This window comes from Mirounga angustirostris, unplaced genomic scaffold (genome assembly GCF_029215605.1).
Source record: "Mirounga angustirostris isolate CCGP_5_RB_7025 unplaced genomic scaffold, mMirAng1.0.hap1 SCAF_11, whole genome shotgun sequence".
Lineage (NCBI taxonomy): Eukaryota > Metazoa > Chordata > Mammalia > Carnivora > Phocidae > Mirounga > Mirounga angustirostris.
In genome coordinates this window covers 88,087,118-88,114,602 of record NW_026991719.1, presented here as the reverse complement: position 1 = coordinate 88,114,602, position 27,485 = coordinate 88,087,118, and the positions used below count along the sequence as shown (strand labels likewise).

Below are 27,485 nucleotides of genomic sequence, written 5' to 3'. Positions count from 1 at the left end.
TTTCATATATACATTACATATTTTGCTCCAAATATAAGTGAAAAAGTTGGATCCAACGTTCAAAATATCACTTTTTTTAGCACTGACAAGTAAAAGTGGAAGGGTGTTTGTTACTCAGTGGAGGGAAAAGATAAGGAGAATACGTGTTACACTTTACATGAAAGAGTACAAATTAAAGATGACTCCTCTTCATTGTGTTCAATGACAGAATTATTACCGGTATTAGGTTATTGTGTCAGCCTCTGGAATTTTTTACTTTAAAAAAGACCCACTGAAGTTCTATTTTAGAAAAGCAGGTAAAGGAAAACTCTAAAATTGACCTGAAATGTTTATTAAAATAATAAAATCCTGTTTTAGTTTCTTTCATTAATTCCCCTGTAATTTTTTTCCTTTAATAATGATGGCATGAAAATAGTTAACTGTAAAATACGTTGTTAAATTGTTTAAATCCAAAAAAAGTTGAAATATACAGTTGTAAACTAATATTCAATATTTTTTAACATTTTTATTGCAAAAGTAAATATTTACTATAGATAAATGAGGAAATACAGATAAGAAAAAAAACCTATAATTTCACTATCATCCCCTTAAGTCTTTTTTTCTCCATTTAATTTTGAATAAACATTTACCATGGAGATGAAATGTTAGGCCCTCGAGTATTCTATCCAAAATGAACCAAGTTAATGTCCCTATGAGTACACATTTTCATTAATTGTGATTTAAAGAGACCCTATGTCTATACTCTTGTTTTCTATAACAATTTACATTTCTACTAATGCTTAAACCCAATAAAAATCCTTACAGAAGTTTTAAGTACCATGAATTAAGAATACCGATGAAAAACTAGACATGTAAGAAAAACTAAGAAAAAGATTATCATCTGAAATAATTTAATCCCTTTGCCTCTTGAATATTTTCAGCTTTGTTCGGATTAAATTAGGACCTGATTTTAAAACGAAGCCTGGGGATGCTAAGTGAAGTAAGTCAGACAAAGACAAATACTATATGATTTCACTTATATCTGTTATCTATAAAACAAAACAAACAAATAAACAAACAAAAAGCGAATCAGACCTATAAATACAGAGAACAAACTGATGGTTGCTAGAGGAGAAGCGGGTGGGGGATGGACAAAATGTGTGAAAGGGAGTGGGAGATACAGGCTTCTAGTTGTGGAATGAAGAAGTCATGGGAATAAAAGGTATAGCATAGGGAATATAGTCAATGGTGTTGCAATAGCGTTGCATGGTAACAGATGGTAGCTACACTTGTGAGCAAAGCATAACCATAAGAGTTGTTGAACCACTATTTTGTATACCTGAAACAAATGTTAACATTGTATGTCAACTACACTCAAATAAAAACAAACAAAGGCTGGGTAAATAAGGTTTACAATGCCTCCTGAAAATCAGAAAGACCTGATTTTGAACTCACCTTTGTTTTCTGGCATATTGACAAATTCAAATTATAATGATTTAACCATCTGGAGAAAAAAATATTTCCCATTCCCTATCTGTGTATCATGGAGTGGAGGGAATAAAATGAGAATATAGGCGTGAAAATCTACTAGGAAACAGATACGTTTATAAGCCCATGTTTTTAATATAAGGGTTGTCAATCTGCAAATTCAAATGTGTCAGTCAAACTAGTCAGGAAAACAAATCCAAGCCCCTGAAGACAAACCTCTTTTCCAGCCTCTAAGAAAGGTGACCTTTTTCAGTTTAGTCTCATTTGTTATTTTACAACATTAGTCTGTGGTTTTTTCCATTATACAGTATACACAATTGAAGGCATGAAGGCAGTGATAAGGTCTAATAAGCTTGTGATATAACAAAAAGAAGTCTTTATTGCAACTGTGGAGAAAAATGAAATGCCCAAATAGGCTGTAAAAGATAAGCAAGCAAACAGAACTGAGAGAGGTGACAGCAAAAAATGAATTTATCCACTGTTAACCAAATTACTATAAACTGAGTATACTCACTCTGAAGTAAAATCATCTTTAAAAATTAAAAACCCAGGAACTGACCATAAGAACTGGAAAAGAAAAGCTGTTATTTTTCTTCTTCCAAAATGTATCTAGTATCTCCAGGAAGCAAGGGGAATGGGAGATGGGGAAATCCACAACCTGTGGAGGTAAATTTTGCCAGACAGTGGAAACTTTCAACATACCACAGGTGAAGAAAATGTATAGCTTATTTTACAAATCACAACATTAAGCATTGACTCTTTCATTTTGAAAGAAAACAATGAAAATTAACATGACCTCAAAGCTAGGGTAAATTGGCTCATTAATAGCCAGCTAGGAAAACTACTCAGAAGGGATACTAAAGCTTAATAAATGCTTCACATTTCAAAAGGCTTCCTGAAACCAAATTAACTCAAAATGGGTAAGGCCATTGTTCAAGCATTTCTCCTACAAAGTCAAAATGAAGGAAGGTAGAAAAAGAGTCTTCCTCATTTCAAAATAAATGTATTCTTTAAATATTTTTATGAATGACCAAATCTAAGACCTATTATAGCTGAATTCTTTGTTTCCTACAACATTATCAAAGAGAAATAAGACCGTTAAATGAATAGAAAATAAAACTACCGTAATGATCCCAGTTTCTCTTCCCTTAAACTTCACAGGCAAGATCAGAAATATCTCTATCCTATGATTAAAGGGATATTATGAGTATGAGGAAATTAATTAATCCTAAACACTAAACACTAATCCTAAACACTGAACAATATATGAAAGGCTTGATATTATGAGTATGAGGAAATTAATTAATCCTAAACACTAAACACTAATCCTAAATACTGAACAATATATGAAAGGCTTTCTGCCAGATGATGTGAAGTATAGAAGAAGTAGAAAACGATCACTGCTCTTGAGGTAACTCTTATATTATAGATTTAGGTAGTTATATGGATGGATAGATAGATATGTAGGTAGAGACATAGGTATATAGATGGCAATATCTAGTTTTAGAAGTCTTCGGAAAGGAGATAATCTGAAATACAAATAATTTTGTTCAAAAGTGTTGACAGCAGTGTTATCAAAAAATAAAAGCAGGCTATATTGGATCAGTTGTTATTGGACTTGCCCTCTTGCCATAAACTACCAGAAAACTGCAAAATATGTGAAATAAATATTTTCAGACATTGGGAAAAGTTAGCAAAGACTGTGGTCTCAACACTTATTTTAAACATTCTCCTGAAGGCCCTAACAATAATATAAAGGGGAAAAAAGAGTGCATAGTAGAATAAAAGAAGTAATCTATCTTAATTCACAAAAGACATAATGACATTTGCAGATAATTCTAAGCAATCCATAAAAGAGCTACCAGAAATAGTAAAATAATTTAGTAAGATCACAGCACACAAGTCAATAAAAACATCAATTGTACTTCTATATACTAACAACAAACAACTGAAAACAGAAAATAAAATACAATACCGTTAATAATACTGTTCAAACACATGAATACTTAGGGATGAATTTAACGAAGTATGTATAAGACCCACACACTGAAAAGTAAAAAACATTAGTGAGAGAAATTAAAGAAGACCTTAATAAACAAATATATATCATGTTCATTCATCAGAATACTGAATACTATTAAGACATCAAATTTCCCCCCAAATGATTTGTAGATTAAACATAATCCCATTCAAAATTCCAGGAGTTTTATTTGTATGAGTTGAAAAGCTAATTATAAAAGTTATATAGAAATGCAAAAGAAGATTAGGAGGAGAAGGATGAGAGAAGGAGGAAGAGGAAGAGAAGAAGGAGGAGAAGGAAGTGAACCAAAAATTTGAAAAAGAACAGATTTGGAGAATTTGCACTACCTGATTTAAATCCTTATTATAAAACTACAGTAATGAAGACAGTGTGATATTAGCTTAAGAATATACATATAGGTCGATAGAACAGATCAGAGTCCAAAAATAGACCCACACATACATGGTTAGTAGATTTTCAACAAAGGTACCAAGGTAATTCAATGGGGGAAGGGATCATCTTTTCAATAAATGGTGCTAGAACTAGTTAAACAAATGGGAAAAAACTGAACCAGTATTCTTACCAAATACCATATACAAAATAACTAAATGAGTCAGGTACCAAGGTAATTCAATAGGGAAAAGGATCATCTTTTCAATACATGGTGCTAGAACTAGTTAAACAAATGGGAAAAAAATTGAACCAGTATTCTTAACAAATACCATACATAAAATAACTAAATGAGTCAAAAGCTAAAACCATAAAAGCAACTTTTAGAAGCAAACGTGAGAGAAAATCCTGATGAGTTTGGGGGTACTCAAAGATCTCTTATAAAGGACACAGAAAGCCATAACCATAAAAAGGTGATAAACTGGATTGTGCCAAAATTAAACGTTTACTCTCTGAAAATACCAGTTACAAAATTGAAAAGGCAAGCTACCAAATGGGAGAACATATCCACAAAACATGTATGTATTAGATTAGACAAGATGTTGTATCCAGAATATATAAAGAGCTCTTACTACTCACCTATAAGAAAACAAAAAAGAAATGGCCTACTAAAGCACACAACATAGATGAATTGCAAATGTATAATGTTAATGAGAAAAAAACTAGACTCAAAAGGTTACATACTGGATGATTCAATCTATATGACATTATGAAAAAAGGTAAAATCACAGGAAAAGAAAATAGATGAGTGATTGCCAGGAACTGTGGGTAGGTTGGGGGAGGGGGCTCATTATAAAGGGGCAGCATGAGGACGTATTTTGAGGTGATGGAACTGCTCTGAATCTTGATTATGACAGTGGTTACAAGATTGTATGCTTTTATCAAAACTCATAGAATAGTAAACCAAAGACAGTAAATTTTACTAAATATAAATAAAAAGAGAACTATATGAAAACTACCAGGTGCTTGCAATACTCAAGATACCAAAATGGTTAAAATAACTACAAATGCAGGAAACAGTGAGGAACAACTAGACATTTCATACATTGGTGGAATGTACAATGGTACAACCACTTTGGAAAACAGGTTTTAATTTTCTTGTAAAGTTAAAAATAGACTTAGGATACAACCCAGCAATTCCATTACTTGATTATTTATCCAAGAAAATGAAAGCACATGTCCACACAAACACCTGTTGCAACGTTCATAGCAGAGGAAGTGGGGTAAAATTTGAAGACACTTTTCTCCATTCTGACTCAGTACCCAGTAGTTTTCCACTCCTATTTTTTCTCTTCTTCTGCCCCTGGGCCCCTAGGTCCATAAAACTGTGAGAGCTTTTTCTTTGAAGCTTCTTCATCAGTGAGATGAAGTAAGCAATTAAAGACTTGACTCTAATTTTCATTTTGGCTTGTTTTAGTTGGCTACTCAGACTTAAGAGCTCAGCTGAGCTCTGGACAGTATGATCATTTAAATTGGTGCAAATTATTTCTTGATGAAATTTAACATTATTTTTTTTAATCTCAGGAAATAGGAATGGAAAAGGACCTCCTCAATCTGTAATGATGAAAAACTTAAAAGCTAAAATAAGGGTGAAATACTGAATATCCTCCCCAAAAGACAGAGTGCAAAAATGGATATCTCCTCTTAGCACTTCTATTAAACTTATACTGGAGGTCCTAGTCAGTCCAATAAGGCAGCCAGCACAAAAAGGCATAGGAATTGAAAAGGAAAAAGTGTAACTCTCTTTACTTGCCGATGTATAATTATGTACATGGAAAATACAAAGTAACTACTAGAACTAATAAATAAATTTAACAACACTGTTCTATAACTTGATTATAGATTACACTTACACTATTGTATGGATCTATCAAAACTCACAGAACTGTGCAAAAATCAAACACTAGAAAAGAAAAAAGAAAAAATGAGTAATATCTTAGGATAAAAAGTTCAATATAAAAGTGAATCATATGTCTGTATCTTAGCAACAAGCAACTGAAAGTACAATTTTTAAGTAAGAGCATTTACTATAAAAACAATCATATGCATGGGAAGAAAGTGAGCAAATGCTGTGCATGACTCTATGATGACCCAGTTAAAGAACATCTAAATTAATCAAGAGATGTACTGTGTTTATGGATTGGAAAAATCAATAATTTTAAGATTTCAATCTTCCTATATTAATCCACGGAATTGTTGCTATCCCTATCAAAAATTCAAAAGTTTTTTAGTAGGAATTGACAAGATGAATCTGAAATTTATATGGAATTAAGAAACAAAACAGATGAACGGGGGAAAAAAAAGAGAGAGAGGCAAACCATAAAACAGACTCAACTATAGAGAACAAACTAGGGTTGCTGGACAGGAGGTGGGTGGGGGGATGGGTTAAATGGGTGATGAGTATTAAGGAGGGCACTTGTGATGAGCACTGGGTGTTGATTCCAAAACCAAAGACCCCACCAAAAAGGAGAATTACAGACCAATATCCCTGATGAACATGGATGCCAAAATTCTCACCAAGATACTAGCCAATAGGATCCAACAGTACATTAAAAAGATTATTCACCATGACCAAGTGGGATTTATTCCTGGGCTGCAAGCGTGGTTCAACATTTGCAAATGAATCAATGGGATACACTACATTAATAAAAGAAAGGACCAGAACCATATGATCCACTCAACTGATGCAGAAAAAGCATTTGACAAAATACAGCATCCTTTCTTGGTTAAAACTCTCCACAGTGTAGGGATAGAGACAACATGCCTCAATATCATAAAAGCCATCTATGAAAAGCCCATAGCGAATATCATTCTCAATGGGGAAAAACTGAGAGCTTCTCCCCAAAGGTCAGGAACATGACAGGGATGCCCACCCTCAACACTGTTGGTCAACATAGTACTAGAAATCCTAGCCTCAGCAAACAGACAACAAAAAGAAATAAAAGGCATTCAAATTGGCAAAGAAGAAGTCAAACTCCCACTCTTCACAGATGACATGATACTGTATGTGTAAAACCCAAAAGACTCCACCCCAAAATTGCCAGAACTCATACAGGAGTTCGGCAACATGGCAAGATATAAAGTCAATGCACAGAAATCAGCTGCACTTCTATACACTAACAATGAGACAGAAGAAAGAGAAATTAAGGAATCTATCCCATTTATAATTGCACCAAAAACCATAAGATACCCAGGAATAAATCTAACCGAAGAGGCAAAGAATCTATACTCAGAAAACTACAGAATACTTATGAAAGAAATTGAGGAAGACACAAAGAAATGGAAAAACGTTCCATGCTCATGGATTGGAAGAACAAATATTGTGAAAATGTCTATGGTACCCAGAACAATCTACACATTCAATGCAATCCCTATCAAAATACCATCGACATTTTCCACAGAGCTAGAACAAACAATCCTAAAATTTGTATGGAACCAGAAAAGACCCCAAATAGCCAGAGGAATGTTGAAACAGAAAACCAGAGCTGGCGGCATACAATTCCAGACTTCAAGCTCTATTACAAAGCTGTCATCATCAAGACAGTATGGTACTGGCACAAAAACAGACACATAGATCAATGGAACAGAAGAGAGAACCCAGAAATGGACCCCCAACTCTATGGTCAATTAATCTTCGACAAAGCAGGAAAGAGTATCCAATGGAAAAAGGACAGTCTCTTCAATAAACAGTGCTGGGAAAATTGGACAGCCACATGTACAAGAATTAAACAAGACCATTATCTTACACCATACACAGAGATAAACTCAAAATGGATGAAAGACCTCAATGTGAGACAGGAATCCATCAAAATCCTAGAGGAGAACACAGGCAGCAACCTCTTCGACCTCGGCCACAGCAACTTCTTGCTAGACAGGTCTCCAAAGGCAAGGGAAACAAAAGCAAAAATGAACTGTTGGGACTTCATCAAGATAAAAAGCTTCTGCACAGCAAAGGAAACAGTCAACAAAACTAAAAGCAACCTATGGAATGGGAGAAGATATTTGCAAATGACATATCAGATAAAGGGCTGGTATCTAAGCTCTATAAAGAACTTATCAAACTCAACACCCAAAATACAAATAATCCAGTCTAGAAATGGGCAGAAGACATGAACAGATATTTCTCCAAAGAAGCCATACAAATGGCCAACAGACACATGAAAAAATGATCCACATCACTCAGCATCAGGGAAATACAAATCAAAAGCACAATGAGATACCACCTCACACCAGTCAGAATGGCTAAAATTAACAAGAAAGGACACAACAAATGTTGGTATGAAAGTGGAGAAAGGGGAACCCTCTTACACTGTTGGTGGGAATGCAAGCTGGTACAGCCACTCTGGAAAACAGTATGGAGATTCCTCAAGAAGTTAAAAATAGAGCTACCCTATGACCCAGCAATTGCACTACTAGGTATTTACCCCAAAGATGAATGTAGTGATCCAAAGGGGCACCTGCACCCCAATGATTATAGCAGCAATGTCCACAATAGCCAAATTGTGGAAACAGCCGAGATGTCCATCGACAGATGAATGAATAAAGATATGCTATATATACACAATGCAATATTACTCAGTCGTCAGAAAGGATGAATACTTACCATTTATATCGGCATGGATGGAACTGGAGGGTATTATGCTGAGTGAAATAAGCAATCAGAGGAAGACAATTATCATATGGTTTCAGTCATATGTGGAATATAAGAAACAGGGCAGAGAATCATAGGGAAGGGAGGGAAAACTGAATGGAAAGTCATCAGAGAGGGAGACAAACCATGAGAGACTCTTAACTATAGGGAACAAACTGAGGGTTGCTGGAGGGGAGGTGGATGGGGGGATGGGGTAATTGGGTGATGGGCATTAAGGAGGGCATGTGATGTGATGAGCACTGGGTGTTATACGCAACTGATGAAATATTGAACACTACATCTGAAACTAATGATGTATTATATGTTGGCTAATTAAATCTAAATAAATTTTTTAAAAATGAGCACTGGATGTTATATGGAAGTGAGGAGTCTCTAAATTCTACTCCTGAAACTAATATTACACTATATGCTATCTAACTGGAATTTAACTAAAAACTTGAAACAAAAAGAAATGAAACTAAAAAAAAAGTAATAAAAATTCAATATTAAAGATCAAAAAATAAAAATATATAAAATTTATATGGAATCAATAGCCAAGACAATAGTCAAGACAATCATGAAGAACAAATTCAAAGGAGTCACACTACAAAATTTAAAGAGTTATTATAATGCCAAAATAATGAAGACAGTAGGATATTGGCATAAGGATATATAAAAAGATCAACAGAACAGACTAGTGAGTTCCATCCAAGACCTGTACATACACATTCAATTGATTTTCAATAAAGCCATCAAAGTAAATTAATTAAAAAAGGAGATTTTTTTGAATAGATAGTGCTGGAATAACTGGTTATCTACATAGAAAAAAATCTGAAACTATAAAGAAAACATATGATAATATTATTGCAACCTTGGAGTTTAAGATTTCTTAGAGAAGACACAAAAGACACTGAAAGGTAAGGGGCATGAGGGAGCTTAATAGAAAAAGTTCTAGATCTTGACCTGCTTGGTGGTTACTGTGTATACAATTGTTAAAAAAACAATTGAGCTGGGGTGCCTGGTTGGCTCAGTCGCTTAAGCATCTGGCTTTGGCTCAGGTCATGATCCCAGGGTCCTGGGATTGAGCCCCACATCAGGCTCCCTGCTCAGCGGGAAGCTTGCTTCTCCCTCTCCCACTCTCCCTGCTTGTGTTCCTGCTCTCTCGCGCTCTCTCTGTCAAACAAATAAATAATATTAAAAAAAAAACAAAACAATTGAGCTGTTCACCTAAGATCAGTGCATATCACTTGTAAATTACACTTCAATAAAATAACTGTTAAAATGCAAACATCGGGACACCTGGGTGGCTCAGTCGGTTAAGTGGCTGCCTTCGGCCCAGGTCATGATCCCAGGGTCCTGGGATCGAGTCCCGCATCGGACTCCTTGCTCAGCAGAGAACCTGCTTCTCCCTCTCTCTCGCTCTGCTTGTGCTCTGTCAAATAAATAAAATCTTAAAAAAAAAAAAAAATGCAAACATCAGGCTGCGCATGCCCCTTCCTTTCCAGCCCCGGCCCCTGACGTAGCAGCTGCCAAGATGTTGATGCCCAAGAAGAACCGAATTGCCATTTATGAACTCCTTTTTGAGGAGGGAGTGATGGTGGCCAAGAAGGATGTCCACATGCCCAAACACCCTGAGCTGGCAGACAAGAATGTGCCCAACCTTCACGTCATGAAGGCCATGCAGTCTCTCAAATCACGAGGCTACCTAAAGGAACAGTTTGCCTGGAGACATTGCTACTGGTACCTTACCAATGAGGGCTTCCAGTATCTCCATGATTACCTCCACCTGCCCCCCGAGATTGTGCCTGCCACTCTGCGCTGCAGCCGCCCTGAGACTGGCCGACCACAGCCCAAAGGTCTGGAGGGAGAGCAATCTGCAAGACTCACACGAGGGGAAGCTGACACAGACATCTACAGACGAAGCGCTGTGCCTCCTGGTGCCGACAAGAAAGCTGAGGCCGGGGCTGGGTCAGCAACTGAGTTCCAGTTTAGAGGCGGATTTGGTCGTGGACATGGTCAGCCACCTCAGTAAAGCCGGAGATGTTTTGTGTTGAATAAATTTGTAGCCAGAAAAAAATTTTAAAAAAAAATGCAAACATTAAAATGTTCTTAGCAGCTTTACCTATAAAAGCCACACACTGTAAACAACCCAAATGTCCATTAACAGGTAAATAGAAAAACAAAGTGTGGCATATCCATAGGATGGAATACTACATAGCAAGAAAATAATGACCTACGGATACACACCACAACATGGATAACTCTCAAATGCTGAGAGAAAGAAGACAGAACAAAGAAAGGGTACATACTGTATGATTCCATTTATATAAACTCTAGAAAATGAAACAAATGTAAGAAAGCAGATCAGTAGTTACTTGGGAGTGAAGGATGGAAGTAGGGAGGGAGGGAGGGACTATAAAGAGGTATGAAAATCTTTTCTGGTGATATATATGTTCATTATTTTTAATGTATCAATGGTTTCACAGGCATTTACATAGGTCACAACTCCTCAAATTGTATACTTTTTTTTTTTTAAGATTTTATTTATTTATTTGACAGAGAGCAAGAGAGCACACGCAGGGGCAGCAGCAGACAGAGGGAGAGGGAAAAGCCAACTCCCCGCCACTGAGTAGGGAGCCCGATGTGGGGCTCGATCCCAGGACCTGTTCACTTGTGTCCTCTTTTATCAGCAATGATCCCAGCTGGGATCATGATCCGAGCTGAAGATAGACACCCAACCAACTGAGCCACCCAGGCGCCCCTCAAATTGTATACTTTAAATATGTACATTTTACTGTGTGTCAATTATATCTCAAAAGTTACTTAAAATTTATAAAGAGGCAGATTTGAGCTCAATAAGAAAGAATTTTCCTTCTAACAACCAGAACAATAGAATTTTACAATTAAAAGACACTTTTTGTTTATTTCTGACAAGGTAGCATACATTCCCTATTTGAGCACTTTTAGTAATGGGGCATTTCCATTATTAAATAGCTTAATTGTTAGAAAATTATTGATACCAAGAGTTCCTGTAACTCATTCCATTGATTCTAGATCTTGTCTCTGATGCTAATCTACCTTCCCCCAAATTCAAAATTCATTCGATTAGCTACTGAGAACCAACTATATGCAAGGACTCAGTCTATATAGTGTGGTGAATACAAAGATATGTAAGACAAGGATCATGATGTCATGGATTTTCCAATTTAGTATCTAAAAATAACTAACTCTAGCTCATTGTCCTTCTTCATCATTGTCTCCTCTGCTGTGGTTTATTCAGTGAAAATGTTTCTGACTTGGCAATTGGACTGAAGATGGTAGGAAAGATACACGAGTACAATCTAGTATCACTATTTCTATTTGGTAGTTTAATTGTGTCTACTAGGATGAATAAAATTACAAAATCATATTAACAGCTCACCAATCCTTAAACCAAAGTGGTATACTGGAAAGAGGACTAGAATAAGATTCCTGTTCTGCTTCTGCAACTAACTAGCTGCATCCTTTATTAATCATTTCACTTTCCTATAAAATGATGGAGTTGGTCTCCATAGAGATGTGGTTTTCAAACATTTTGGTCTCAAGACCCATTTACTCCCTTAAAAATCATTGAGGATTCCAAGAGCTTTTATTTAGGTGAGTTATATCTATCAATATGTACCATATAAAATAAAACTAGTATTTATTATTTTTTTATTTTTTTATTTTTTTAAGATTTTATTTATTTATTTGAGACAGAGAGAATGAGAGACAGAGAGCATGAGAGGGAGGAGGGTCAGAGGGAGAAGCAGACTCCCCGCCGAGCAGGGAGCCCGATGCGGGACTCGATCCCGGGACTCCAGGATCATGACCTGAGCCGAAGGCAGTCACTTAACCAACTGAGCCACCCAGGCGCCCTAAAACTAGTATTTAAAATAATTACTTATTCATTCATTTAAAAGTGACAATACCATTGTGCTGTATGTTAACTAAGTAAAATTTAAATAAAAAAATTTTAAGTGACAATAATGAACCCATTACATGTTAACATATATTATGAAAACTAATTACATTTTCCAAAAGTACAAAAAAAGTGTGAAGAGGAATTATCTGGATTGTTTTTATTTTATTTTATTTTTTGGCAAATCTCTTTAATGTCTGCCTTGATAGAAGACAGCTTCCTCATATCTGCTTCTGCATTCACTCTGTCGCAATATGTTGTTTTGGTTGAAATAGTTGGATCTTCGTATCTGCTTCTGCATTCATTCTGTTGCAATATGTTGTTTTGGTTGAAATATATGAAGACAATCTGGCTTCATAAAGTTATATATTTGGAAAACTGAGTATTTTAATAGCCTTTTAAGAGAATTGTGGATATTTTTTGATACTATGCCAAAGCTCTATAAGTGGTAGACCCTAAGGTTAGTTGCAACACAGAATCGGAAACCTCATCAATTAACTATTTGTACTCAATTACATTAAAACTCATTGATCTATCTTGCCTCTGAATGGATCTTTTACCCATGCATGATATTGTAACATCATGCATTAGTCATTTGGAAAATATTAGTTCACTGATATTTGCACAACTTCCAAATGTTAATACATTTCATTATACAAAATCATATACATTAATATAATTACTAATCTCATTAGAAAACACTAAGATTTGGGAAGCTGTCACGCTCATAGTGGCAGATGCAAATTCTAGTTCTAATTCTTACTTGAAAAGTTCAAATTTGTTTATTGGCAACAAACACTGCCAATAGTTTTCCTTTAAGTGATAGAGTCACTTTGCTCATTTTCGAGAAAATGCCTGCCAAATACCCAAGTCTGAAAAACCATAGTTTGTCTCAGTTGTTCTTTCAATAAAAATGTGTTCCATGCAAAGATCAGCTAGTTCAACCTACAACTCAATCAACTGCACATGTGCTTTTCCTGAAAACAATGACCTTACTTCAACATACAGAAGTGTTTTGTGTATACTTCTCATTTTGTCATACAGAACATTAAAAAGATGTGCACTCAAAGGTCAAGAATTAATAAAATTAATACTACACTGAGACCATTCTTAAGTAAAATTGGCTTTTTATCCCCTGAGTATATGAAGAATACAACTACTAGGACAATTTGGTACACTGCACTAGCAGTTTACCCACCATCAGTGCAAATGCCAACACAGCGAAAAGGACAAAAAAGTCTTCATACTCTTGTTAAAATAGTCCTCATGTTCCTCCTGATAGAATCTTAGGAATCCCAGGGGTCCAGAGACCACACTTTGAAAACTACTGACCTAAAAGATTAATGTCCCTCTAGCTCTAAAATGTCCATAATTATGTAAATACTCAACATCTTTCATTTATACAACTCTAAAAAACATTAGTTTCCCTATTAAGAAATACATCTTACATTTAACAAATACATCAATTTCTTACAAATCTGTTATTCAACTAATCCTGGGGATAAGCTCATGAGGTCATGAAACAGGAACTATTTCTTCCTTCCTAAAAGAACCTTGCTTTTATTTTTTTTTTAAAGATTTTATTTATTTATTTGACAGAGAGAGACACAGCAAGAGAGGGAACACAAGCAGGGGGAGTGGAAGAGAGAGAAACAGGCTTCCCGCCAAGCAGGGAGCCCGATGTGGGGCTCGATCCCAGGACCCTAAGACCATGACCCGGGGCCGAAGGCAGACGCTTAATGACTGAGCCACCCAGGCGCCCCTAAGAACCTTGCTTTTATTCAGATTTTCCCACCCTCCAACTTTTGCAGGCACCAATGTGCTTTGGAAGCAGGGATGTTAAGTCACTAGTCTAACTACTGTTATGGTCCTATTTCACTTGCCAATGTACTAGTAGAAATATATACATACAAAACAATTCTAACCAATGAGATGTAAGGGGTGTTTTCAGGGTGGGGGTATGGGACACCTGATAAAGTTTTCATTGCTGATAAAAGAGGACACAAATGAACAGAGAGTTCATACTCTTCTTTTACTGGTCATTGTGGTATCTTCATGTGATCTCTGGAACTGCAGCAGCCATCCTGGTAGTATGAAGGGCACTAATCTGTGAAAGTAAGCTGTTAGGCAGAGTATGACAGAACAGAAAGTGGAAGGAACCTATGTCATTTATTTGGCTGAACTGATTAACCTTGGAGATACTCTACTTCAAAACTTCTTGTTAAGTGAGCTAAAATTTTCCTTTATTGTTAAGACAGCTGAATTTCTGTTTTCTACCACCTGCAACAGATAAAAACTTATCTGATATAAACAGTCACTGTTATGCCTATCTTTCATATAGGAAATGTTTTACTACATCAATTAGATTGTGAGATTATGGACAGAGAAGGGCCTCTCCTCCATGAACAAAGTCCTAGAGAGCTCAAAATACAGAATATACTAAACAATTTTTCCCTAGTGTCCCACTCTTAGTACCATTTGCCTCCTCAAGTTCCAAGATCTCCTTCAATATTCCATTAGTGTCATATATACCATAAGAAAATTTGGAAGCAATTCAGCCAGTTTTCCTAACATATAGGAAGAGTGTTATTTGACTTAATTATAAGATGATGTAAATGCTAACAGAATTTCTTACAGTCTTATTTTAGTACTCACTGTCATAAAACCAATTCTATTAACCTGACTAGCACTTGCTCATAAGCGGTGCTTAAGTCTCCAAGTTAATAAGTAAATGTAATGTTTACATCAGGTTCAATAAAAGTAAAAAAAATAAATTAAAAATTGAATTTAGCAAAAGCCTGTTTCCTTATAACATTTGCTTTGGTTGTCTTTGGTTAGCAAATAGCAAGGGATTTAAGGTTCCCATTTCATCAGGGTAGCAAGTACCATCACAAACTACACTTTTGGTTAAAGGCCAGCAGAAGCTGCTAAAGGAACAAAGGGCAGTCGGACCTGGATAGATTATGAAGGTAAATAAACTCAAGCATTGATGCATAAAATGAGAATCTGGTTTGTTAAAATTAAAGGAGCCTATGTATCAGAGATCACACTAAAGATGCCTCTCCAAAAAAACCTCAAGAATTACTGCTATTAAAAATACATCTTTGTAATGAAGATTTAGTTAAGTGGCTGGGTGGTTCATTTATAATGTTAATTAGAGGGAATATATTTTCAAAAATTACTTCTGTTCCATGGCTGCTATCATCAGAAGCGGATGAGATAATGGAATCATTACATTTTAAAAAGAAAATCATTAGAGGATAGGACCAAATCAACCAACCAACTGGCAATCAATTGAGCATCAATTCCATAGTCACTGTACTAGACAGAAAAAAATTATCAAGGTTGTCTCATAGGCACTCTTATACACTACTGATAGGAGTATAATTGGTAAAACCATTCTGGAAAGTAATTTGGCAAGAGCAGATCTCTATCATTCAGAAGCTTAAAGTTCAGCTATTCAAATGCCACCTGGAAAAGCCATAATGCATAACAGTTTGTGATTTTATAGAGGAATACATTTGAATTGCACAAGCTACAAGGCTGGCATAAAGGCAATAAAGTCTCTTAGCTCGTGAGGAAACACAAGAAGAAGGTAAAATGGAAGTGGTACCAAATGGATGGGGGACCCCTGATTCCACGTATACTTACAAGTTTGTTTCTTAAAAGAGGAGCTGGGGGCTAGAATAGCATCACCCCAAAGTGAGAAAAATAGATTAGCAATTAATGGGGGAAATGTCCTGGAGTAACACTAAGGGAAAGATGAAAGCAAGGGACAGCACTAGACAAAGACACAGCCATTTAAGTGTAAGCATCACAGGCAGCTATAGGGTAGGGATTGATGAAGAGAGTGAGAAGGGAGAGCAGAAGGGGCTCCCATTTCAGATGCATTCCACAACTCTGCTAGGGAAAGGGGAATGTCAATGGGTTTGGCATATGTTATATCCTTGCTATTGCTAGGAAGAGGTGAGGGGTGGTATTCATGGAGGGCAGGCTCCACCTTCTGTCCAGGGGAGAAATGGAGAGGAATGCATGGTTTACTAAATTAAAATTTAGGCCCTTGAGGATGGATGGCCTAGGCAATTACAGTAAAGAGTTATTAAAGGGTGGGCCAGTGGTGAGTGTATCTTTAAAATCAAGTCAAGTGACCAGTCACAGGAAGGGGTTATGGACAGGGCAGTGGGAATTATTCAACTTTTCAACATGACTTTATTTTTCTGTATTATCTATCATGTATGAAACAGGAACTGAGGAAAATCTCATGAGCAGGTTTTAGAGTCAGACCATTCTGATTCAAATCTTGGCCCAATTATTTACTAACTGCACGACTTTGGACAAGTTATTTAACTACCTTGTGGGCCTCAGATTCCTTATACATAAAAATGGGAATAGTATTATCTACCTAACAGGTATAACATAGTAACCACTAAAAAAAGTTAGCTATCATAATTTATCTGTTGATATCACCTTTCTAAATGTCAGGGTCTGCTGCATGTACCAAAGACTCTGAAAATACTAATGGCTTTTAACTCACTAACTCCCCATAAAGGAGGCAGTACTAATAAAAGAATACAAAATATGGAATAAGAATTATTCATGGCAGTTTTTCTTACAATGGCTTTAAAAACTTGAAATTTAAAAATATATTCTATAGGGGCACCTGGCTGGCTCAGTCAGTAGAGCATGTGATTCTTGATCTTGGGGTTGTGAGTGTGAGCCCCATATTGGGTATAGAGATTACTTAAAAAAAAATCTTTAAAAAAATATTCTATAAAAGTGAGTAAGGGAAGGAAAACTAAAATAAGATAAAGAAAGAGAGGGAGACAAACCATAAGAGACTATGGACTCTGGGAAACAAACTGAGGGTTTCAGAAGGGAGTGGGGTAGAGGATGGCATAGCCAGGTGATGGGTATTAAGGAGGGCACTTGATGTAATGAGCACTGGGTGTTATATGTAACTGATGAATCACTAAATTCTACCCCTGAAACTAATACTACACTATATATGAACTAACTTGAATTTAAATAAAATTTTGAAAAAAAGAAGAACAAAGTGAATAGGTAATTTAATTGTGGTATGTATAACTTATATACAGTCATTTAAAACTAGTATCTTTATTTTTTTTAAGATTTATTTATTTATTTGAGAGAGCATGAGCAGGAGGGGCAGAGGGAGGAGAGAGAATCTCAAGCAGACTTCTTGCTGAGCGTGGAGCCCGACATGGGGCCTGATCCCAGGACCCTGAGATCATGACCTGAGCTAAAACAAAGAGTCGGACACTTAACTGGCTGTACCAAGCAGGTGCCCCTAAAACTAGTATCTTTAAACAAAGAATTTTAATAACATGGGAAAATGCTTAATAAATGAAAAAAGCATTACGATATACAACTGTATATAAAGTAATCCCAATTTTTAAAAATTTTAACCAATTTTTAAAGAGGAAAATCATTAAACAATAATTGGAACCCCAATTTCTATGTTGTTGATAGAACTGTGGACATGTTTTTATTTTCTTCTTTATAATTTTCTGCATTTTTCAAGTTTCCAATACTAAGCATGTATTACTTTTGCTATTAGACAAAACCAACATGTAAATTGGTTGAACAAATGAACAAATATACAGTTCTTACCTATAATCTAATAGGGAGAACAGATAAAATCCCATGAAACAAAATGCTTGTAAGACCAAATACATTTAGGGCACCTGGGTGGCTCAGATGGTTAAGCGTCTGCCTTCGGCTCAGGTCATGATCCCAGAGTCCTGGGATCGAGTCCCGCATCGGGCTCCCTGCTCAGTGGGGAGCCTGCTTCTCCCTCTGCCTCTCTCTCTCTCTGTCTCTTATGAATAGATGAATAAAATCTTTAAAAAAAAAAAAGACCAAATACATTTAGATACTAGACAGGAAGAGGCTAAATATTACAAATGTTCAAAGAAGACTAAAATCAGCCATTGATATGTAATAGTAAGGGAAAGTTTCACAGAAAGACTATTCTCACTAGCACGTAAACTCCATGGAGGCAAGAAACCTGTCTATCTTATTTAGTTTTATTCACAGTGTCTAGCACAGAATGATTTTGCGAACAGAACATATCCAAGAGGATGGAAATAAAACAACATATACAATTCTTAAGTACTTACAGGTTGCTGAATAAATATCTGCTGGATGAATATAAACATCACGCTGAAACTGAGCAAAGATTTGGATCAACAGGATTCCAATCAAAATGTAGAGGCAAGGGGCGCTTGGGTGGCTCAGTCAGTTAAGCGTTTGCCTTTGGCTCAGGTCAAGATCTCAGGGTCCTGAGATGGAGCCCCATGCATCAGGCTCTCTGCTCAGCGGGAGGCCTGCTTCTCCCTCTCCCTACCGCTCTGCCTACTTGTGCTCTATCAAATAAATAAAATCTTTAAAAAAAAAAACGGAGAGTGGGGCGCCTGGGTGGCTCAGTCGTTAAGCATCTGCCTTCGGCTCAGGTCCTGATCCCAGGGTCCTGGGATCGAGCAAAAAGCAAAACCTTCTTCAAAATAATCATCCACCACAAATTATAGTTGTTTTATAAATCTAACTTTTTATATGTGATTGTATAAAATCACACCTGCAACACACAATTGCTTCTAGATTGCTTTAAATTATCTCTCTATATGCAGATATATGTACAAAAATCAAACTGATCTCTATTATGATCTCTTATTCTAAGTCCAAAGCTGTTTCCATTATACAATGCTACTTCTCCTAACATCAGCAGGAAGAGATGTAATCCCCAATATCATTTCCATTTCACCTCCTGTGTCTCCACCACCAAAAAAAAAAAAAAAGGTAGCAGAGATCCAAACACTCTGAACAGCAAATAAGTCTCTATAGATCATATACAAAGGAGGTAGTATAGTACAGTCATTGAGGGTAAAGAATTTGGAGTCAAGCTGTCGCAATTTCCAGCCCCACAACTTAGTACCTATGTGATCTTTTGGAAGTTACTTAACCTCTATGATTCATAGCTTCTTGATCTGTAAAGTGGGGATAACAATGGTATATATCTCATAGGTCTGTTGCAAAGACTAAATATGATAATGTACATTGCCATATTAGCACAATGCTTGGCACATAGTAAACACTCAAAAATTAAAGTTATGATCACAGTGTCAACAAATTCTTCCTATGGAGCAGTCAATTCATAGTATACTTCAGAGGAAAAACTGTTCTGGTCACAAATGACATTACTACCCTCAGTGAGTTGTTGCCACTGGTCACAAGAGAGATGGTACATTTAAATTAGAGAAACCTATCACTTCACTGCACAAAAAAACTCGTATTTGTATAGTAGGGGTAGTACAATTTTACACACAGTATCCATAAATCTAAGTTGCATATTCTACTGATAGTAAGTATGGGTATAATTACCTTTCCATAAAAATATGTTCTTTCCACCACTAGAAAAGACCTTTACAAACTAAACCTGCCTTTTTCTCTTACTGCCAACCTTTTCAGCATAAAGATTATTCTATTCCACCTAATAAACACTCTACCTAAAAAAATCTTCCACGTATTTATGATATCCCAATTTGGCATGACTTCAGAAATAAATCACTTAACTATGAAAAATTAAAGCAATTCTTGTAAGTATCAATATTCTTCCTGATATAAAAGTCCCAATACCAGACTACTTCAGTCAACAATCAGTCAACTCCACTACCATCCATTTTACTCTGGAGAAGGTCACCAATATCCCTAGCACTAATATGGAGAGAAGATACCATTCATATCTTTGAGATGATTAAAACATTTCCTCTAACGAGGATATTGATGTGTGAAGCAGAAAAAACAAACCCCTGGCTTTATTAGAGGCACAATGTCCTAATGATAGAGAAATGGGATATAAAATGTTCTTTTAAAATTATACAGAAAGAAAAAGGAAAAAAACTGCATGGTATCTTCCGTAACTACTTCATGAACACTCAATCATTAGAGTCCAAGAAAATAAGCTTGCTCCCAAGTTCTGTCAACCATAAAAAGAAATCTCACTTTTGATTTTATTACAAATTGATGTATAGTATTGTTATACATACCTGTATGACTGGTATCGGGTGCACATTTACTAACAGCAACATCAAAGGAAAAAAATTAGAAATATTTAAACATCCACAAAACCTTTGCCCCTGGGCCACATGCCATAAACGGTAAGCACCAAGATGTTTTTAAAAGTAACTTATTTTCCCGATGGAGGGCATGTATTGAATAGAGCACTGGGCGTTACACACAAACAATGAATCACGGAACACTACATCAAAAAAATTAATTAATTAATTTTAAAAAACTAAAAAAAAAAGTAACTTATTTTCAACAACACAATTGTAGTTTTATCTGGGGGCCTATAAGCACTACTGAGTGGCAAAACCTTACCCCATTAAGATGCTCTGCATCAAAAAAAGCAATTTTAAGTCATCTCTAATTTTTCAGAGGAAAAATTACAAGTGTAGTTGATATTCATGGTTTTTCAGCAGACCTGCTATCATAATGACGTTGTGCTTAGAGTAATATGAAAGTTAGTTTTCATACCTTGGGTACACATTTTCTGGAGGATAAAAGGACAATGTAATCAGAGGTATGCTGAGTGTATAGAGAAACCAGACAGCTAACTTAAAAGTGGACCCAGATAAGCCATAACATAGCAGCTGCATATATAAAGAACTGATAAGTCACTCAACCACGGAAGGCCTAAGCCATGATCTCACATTAAAGTGTTTTTAAAACCACCCATTATGATCACTCAAATATAACTTTTAAATAATTTGTCGCATACTTAATTCTTTCAAGGTGAAGCGAAATGAAGGATGATGGGCTTCAAGCTGGAAAACATTTTCTTTAACAAAGCCATTCATTCCTTTACATCTGCCTCATCCCCGGAAAGATAGTGGGTGGGACTACCCAGAGATCCTTCTAGGAGATATATTGGAGTTTTAATTCTACATTCCTAAAACTGAGTGGAATTTTTGCGCTGTCATTTCACAGGTGCATCCTCCTCCACTGTCCGTTAAATCAGAACACTCATTCTCCTTTGAAAAAAAGAGAATTCTTTTCCTTTAAATAGGTGATGGGCATAGTTTCGATTTGTTTAGGTGCCTTAGTAAGATTTTTTTTTTAAGTAAACAACAAACAAAAACCCAGGAGTTAAACAACAACAACAACAACAACAACAACCCACGACGCCGAAGACCTGGAGCCTGAGACCATCCGTCTTTACCTCCTTCTTCCGTGTGTTACCTGAGCGTTTGCCATAAGGACGTCAAAAGGGGGACACGGTCTCTACAGGGGCTTTAGTGGCCAGATGTGAGGGTAGGTTCGTGTGGCCTAAGGAAGGGGCAAAAGGGAAGCACTTCCCGGGCGCGCCCAACATTCTGATGGAAGCTGGATTTAGAAAAGGCAAAATATTCAACTACAGATCAGGTTTAAAGAGTGCGTGGGCTGGGTACAACTAGTGTAAAGGTTAGCCGGCAGGCAAGGGAAACAACCCGAGGGCGGAGGGTGGGGAGGAAAAGTTTCAAATACCCTCCAGAGCCTAGTGAGCTATTAAGGTGCGTCCCCCACCCCGGCTCCGCTCTGGCCCCCCAGGGCAGCTAGCTGCTGCAAAGCCCGCAGCCCGATTTTTAAACGTAAACCTCTCCCTTGGGCTGGAGAAGGCTTGAGCTACCAGCGTTGTAAATAATGTTTCCTCCTAAGCAAGTGAGGGCAGAGTGGAATTCCCTAGCCAAGGCCGAGGAGAAAGGAAGGTAAAGGGACAAAAAAGTAATTTCTGCCTGAGCGTGAGATGACGGGGGCGGGGGGGGGGGGAGTGGAGGCGGGGGGGGGGTAGAAGGAAGGACTTACCGCAGCCTCTGCAGGCTGCCCCCAAAGACTCAGGGCCAGTAAGAACAAGCCGGCAGCCAGGCTGACTCCACGCAGTTTCATTCTTCTCCGGCTCCCGCAGCTCCTTCAGCACCCGCACGAAATCCCTGGCTAGCTCTGACCAACTGACATAATCTTGAGTTTACGGGGAGAGAGCTAGAGGCGGAGAGGGACAGCGAGGGTGTCCCAATTGTGCCCGTCGGCTTAGGTGAGGAGGAAGCTTTTTAAGAGTGTTGGGGGTGGGAAAAAAAAAAAAAAAAAAAAGGAGAAGCTCTTCTTCCCTCCCCCCCTCCCCTCCCCAAAGCTGGTCTCTCGGGAGCACTTCTCCCTTCTGTCTGGACTTGCAAACTTTTTCCTCACGCAAGTCCCACAGCTCAACTTTCCTCCCTCTCTCCTCCCGCACCGCCCCCTCCCCACCAGCTACTGGGGAATTTGAGGATCACTCCGCCACCGCTTCAGACTGCCCCAGCAACCTGCGAGGGAGTGACGCTCAGTTATTTGGGGGAGGGAAACTTCCAGATCAGTTGGCTGAGTACCATGAGTCCAACCGGGAAGCTTTTCTATTCGTTCACTTGCACCTTCCGTTGGTATTACTCTTCCCTGCCCAGTCCCACTCTCATTGGCGAGAGCACCAAAGCCAATTACAAATAGACCTGAGCTGGGACTATTTTTTTTAGCGGATGGATCTTAGAAGAACTGAGCTTTTTATTGTTAATGGTTAGAAACAAATTTTGGTCGCCGCTCCCTGGGCTGCTGGTGTTCTTTGCCTTCCACCTGCTCGCAGGACAGTTTCTACATACAATAAAATATGTGAAAATATTAGAACTGTATAAGTATATTTACATAATTAAACATATTCTTACAACCGAAGAATTAGGAAAACGAACCTACTTAGGTGTACGAAGACTTTATGCGTGATTTAAACATCTAAGATTGAGGAGCATTCAGTAGATATTGGTAATTATTATATGGTTGGATGCTATTGTAATACAGTCATATCTTTTTATTTAACTACATTGTTAAATGCTGTCATTTTTACCTTTTGTGTTGAACTAATATAAAAAGGTATTGACTCTCATTGCAGTTGTGTTTCAGAAGGATTTAGTACAGGGAATTAAATAACTTTCATGAAGTTTTCTTTAAAACTAACACAAATACCTAACTGGGAACATTTATGTAGAGTTAATGGCAGTTGAATTGATGTTTCCGAAATAAAGCAGACTTGAGCATACTTACCATACTTTGGTAATCCTGATCTACAGATTTGTTAAAGTACCAACAGGCCCAGAAAATATTTTGTGTGGACTCCTTGGAGGGTCTTTCGCGGATTTGCTCAGGAATTCCTCAGAACATTTCTGTTATCTCAGAACCTAGAATTTGCCACTTGAGAGTCTTGCAAGACTTTGGACCTATTCATGGGGGCCCACTCAGCCTTAGGTTCTACTCAGCTTTGGGTAGATTTATTACTCCAGAAACTTCCACCACCACCCCACCCACCCCACCCCCAGGAGCTTAGTAGACGATCAGAATGAGTGTTGTATGCATTTGGGCAAGCGTGCAAGGGCACTTTGGGGCCCAACGGTAGGAGTCCTGTGCCTTAAATCTATTTATGTGTAACAGTTAACGGTGGTTTATGGAAGTGTATGCTGCACAGTTGCTTAAATCTTAGTGTAGAGGCCTCTATGGGCCTGCGCGTGAAGCTATGGAGATGCGTGGGAATATTATGCGCAGAGGTCCCTGAAAATGAGAAAGACGCCGGGCTGCCCAAGGTAGGGGGGATGATTGACAGCAGACAGCCCCGCCCCTTTCCCTCCATTCCTTCCTCTCCTAGTGTATGGAACTATCTTTTGAGTGCGGCAAGTTGTAGCGGGCACCGCTGACTGTTTCCCTTTGGGGCACTTCTTATCTAGAAGCTGAGTTTAGTTTCTTCCGAAGTGGGCCACTTCGCCCCCCTAGCCCGTCCTCCTGAATAAGGAAGCAGCCGCCAAGCATCAGCGGAGCCCTGATGAGCCGGGGCTGTGGAGCCGCTTAGCTGTCTCCCGGGACCCAGCTCCGGAGGAGCCGCAAGCATGCACCCTGGGTGAGCTGTTGCTGCCCTGAGCTCCCCTCCCTCTTTCCTACTTTGAGCTACTTTGCCGGACCGGGACTATACTTGTACTTATGTCATTGCAGAGAAAGTGGGGGGGCAGGCAGCCAAAAAGGGTCGGGGACTACGGACAGACGTAGGACCCGGAGCCTTGAGAGCCCATGTTACTCACCCTTCCTCCTGTTTCAGGTTGTGGCTGCTCCTGGTTACGTTGTGCCTGACCGAGGAACTGGCAGGAGCCGTGAGTCTCTTTTCCTCCCCGACCCTTTTCCCTCCCCCTCCTTTGACCCCCTTCCCATTCCACCTCTTGTGTTTGTGTTAGGGGGTTACAGAAGGTTGCACTGCGAAACAGAGTTCACATCACTCTCCTTTCTAGTGGGAGTTAATGGGGTTCTTAGGAATAGCACAGCGTCACGCTTATGCCTTTGGGACTCAGGCATCTTTCTATCCCAAAACTTCGTAACGGGTTGGGAAAATAAAAGTGGAAGACACAAGAGACGCACATTTCTGAGCCTATTCCCAGACGACTTTAAGATGACTGACATCTGATGCTTTTCTCTGCATCTATCTCCAAGGCAGAAGAAATGTAATTTTCCCTGGTCTACAAGAACATGAATTGGCACACAAGTTTGAGAGTGGGAGGAGAGCCCAAGGAGTGGGACTTGAAAGTGCCGCGAAAGTTATGGGAGTCAACTTGCTTGTGATCCTTTGACAGTACCAGATGACAACATCTGGACTCTTTAACTACCTGAACTGAACTAATACCACTAGATGATGTTCAGTTTCTGTCTGATGTTTCCTTTCACTGGTTTTCTGTGTCATCAGAAAGTTTAGAATAGAAAAAAAAAAAATCTGAAAGTTAACATTTCATAGGCTGTTTAGATATCATCCATCGAATCAGCTAGGGACTGCAGGCAAAGGAATTTCTGCAGACATCTGGTCAAGAAAAGTTTAATGGATCCCAGAAAGTAGAGAGACCCCCAGTGTAATTACTAGGATAATTTACCAAAGGAGGAATGACCCGAATAATGAGAGATATTGCAGTTTTCCAATCTCACTAGCTACTTCGGCTGGCAGAAATAAAGTTAGCTGCTGAGTTCAAATATGAAGTTGTTTGACTATTGAGTACAATTTCACTGCTCTATTTAATAAACTCTTAATAGCCAAAGTCATGCACCATATAGATGATAGATATTTACCTTGTGGGTTTGACAATTTAAAATGATTGGCTGTATTTTTAATACTTGAAATATTTGTAAATACTGTGTATAGAGCCATACTTAATTCAACCCAATAAAAGCAACTAATATGTTTATGGGTGGGGGGAAGGATTACTTTGTCCTGGCATATATCTTTAAGAAAATACCAGAATGAAGTGAAATTATTTCTCTTAAGAAAAGAGAATGATGCCAGAATACCTGACTTTTAACATCTTGTGACACCCCCCGCAACTCAGAACATCAGCTCTTATGTAAGTAAATTCAAGACTTTGTAAACAGGAGTATTGATCTACGATTCTGTGTACTTCTCCATCTGATTCCTCCAGTACACAAGTTTAGTTATGTGTTACCTTGAGGCTCAATACTACATTTATTGAAAATGCCAGGTTTTGATTAGTTAACAATTTGTCCGGGAATCTTTCCGCTTGTAAAAATGTTATGCCTGGGCAGCATACCCTCCAGCAAAACCTTTATTTTCAGACTCTAGCTGATTGTATTCAGTGTACTTTTGGGGAAAGGCATTAACAAATCATTCTAGATAGCTGGAGACTGCCCAAACACTGCATTTTATCACTTGATATACATAAAAGTCACTGGAGGATTATGCTTTAATTCTTAGAAGTACTGAAGTGTGTCTCTAAAAGCAAGCCCTGCTTTGGTGTGTGGATTTCAGATTATCATTGTTTTACAATGCCACCTGCTATATCAGTGTGAGTGACCCTGGTAAGACTAAAATAAACCTTGAGATACACTGACAATATTTTTTGTTTTAGCTTATTTACATCCAGAGCTGCTTCCTTCACTGCTGTTTACTTCTGCATATTATCTTTGGCAGTGTAAAGCTTTTTTTTTTTTTCATGCGGGAGAAAATGGCAAAGAAAAAGAGGAGAATCACAAGATAAGTTCTCAAAAGGTGACTTTTCTGAGGGGAAGTTTTTTGTTTGTTTTTACTCTTTGTAGTGGATTCTCATGTGTATTGGATGGTTCTCATCTCCTCTCAATTCCTGTTTATCCTCTGGGTTTGTAATGTTTTTCACCTTTCAAATGGTTTTAGCTCTTTGAATTCTCTGTACCTTGACTAATACTAATGAAAAATAACATTTAAATAGATTGACAAGGAACTAGGTTATGCTTCTCTGTAAGAAAGTTTGTTCACTGTGAGAGTTAAGTTGCCAATAACAGAATCTTGGTGACCATTTGAGATAGGGTCTTTTAGGTGCTTTTGATTTCTCTTTGTCAGAGTTTATAAAGCAGTGCTATTTAAAGGGATGGAAAGCTAAATGTTAAGACCTGGGATTAAAGAATGAGTTTCCATTCAATTTCTTTAAAAGAGTGATGATCTTCATTGAGGTGAAGTACTTGCACAATTTATCTGAATGAGATAGAGCCTAGGATTTCAGAATATCCATAATCATTTTTGGTTATTAAGTGCCTGAGGCACAGCACACAAAGATTTATTTAAACATAGTCTCTAACTCTCTAGGGTTTTACTTTCTCAGACAATGGTGGTCATTATGTTCCTTAAAAGATAGGATACCTAATGATAAATTATTATCTGCATGTACCTGCATTGTGTTAAAGAAAAGAATAGGAAGATTGATATCTCACCATAGGCCAACATATCTAGCAGTTAAAATATGCGAACAAAGTAGTCAGGGTCCTTATTTTTTCTTCCCAGTTTGCCTCAAATCTGCTTTTGTGAAAAGCTCAAATACAACCAAGCATATTTAAAGTCAAAGCCTAGCGAGAGTTATTTAGATAGAGAAGAGGCAAAGGGGAGAAAATATATGTCT

At 37.7% G+C, this 27,485-nt stretch overlaps 3 protein-coding genes across 4 annotated transcripts in view; 2 read left to right on the top strand and 1 right to left on the bottom strand.

The window, feature by feature from the left end:
- COL4A5 (collagen type IV alpha 5 chain) overlaps positions 1–22,742 on the bottom strand; it is a 224,561-nt gene extending 201,819 nt beyond the window's left edge. Inside the window, exon 1 of the mRNA XM_045881390.2 lies at positions 22,369–22,742. Within this exon, the coding sequence (XP_045737346.1) occupies positions 22,369–22,449 (81 nt within the window). The 5' untranslated portion in view covers positions 22,450–22,742. The remainder of the gene's footprint in view (positions 1–22,368) is intronic.
- On the top strand, positions 10,065–10,657 carry LOC123848687 (small ribosomal subunit protein eS10-like). Its single transcript, XM_045881417.3, has one exon. It carries the CDS (start codon positions 10,102–10,104, stop codon positions 10,597–10,599), a length of 498 nt encoding a protein of 165 aa, XP_045737373.1. The 5' UTR covers positions 10,065–10,101; the 3' UTR covers positions 10,600–10,657.
- Positions 22,743–24,205: 1,463 nt separating the features above from the next.
- The window catches only part of COL4A6 (collagen type IV alpha 6 chain), a 274,938-nt gene continuing 271,658 nt past the window's right edge, over positions 24,206–27,485 (top strand). For both annotated transcript variants that reach the window (XM_064574460.1, XM_045881370.3), the window contains exons 1-2: positions 24,206–24,466; positions 24,662–24,713. In XM_064574460.1, the coding sequence (XP_064430530.1) occupies positions 24,456–24,466; positions 24,662–24,713 (63 nt within the window). In that variant the 5' untranslated portion in view covers positions 24,206–24,455. The remainder of the gene's footprint in view (positions 24,467–24,661; positions 24,714–27,485) is intronic.

Excerpts from the sequence above, each read along its gene's own strand:
- LOC123848687 (XM_045881417.3), top strand. The coding sequence starts at position 10,102 with ATGTTGATGCCCAAGAAGAACCGAATTGCCATTTATGAACTCCTTTTT.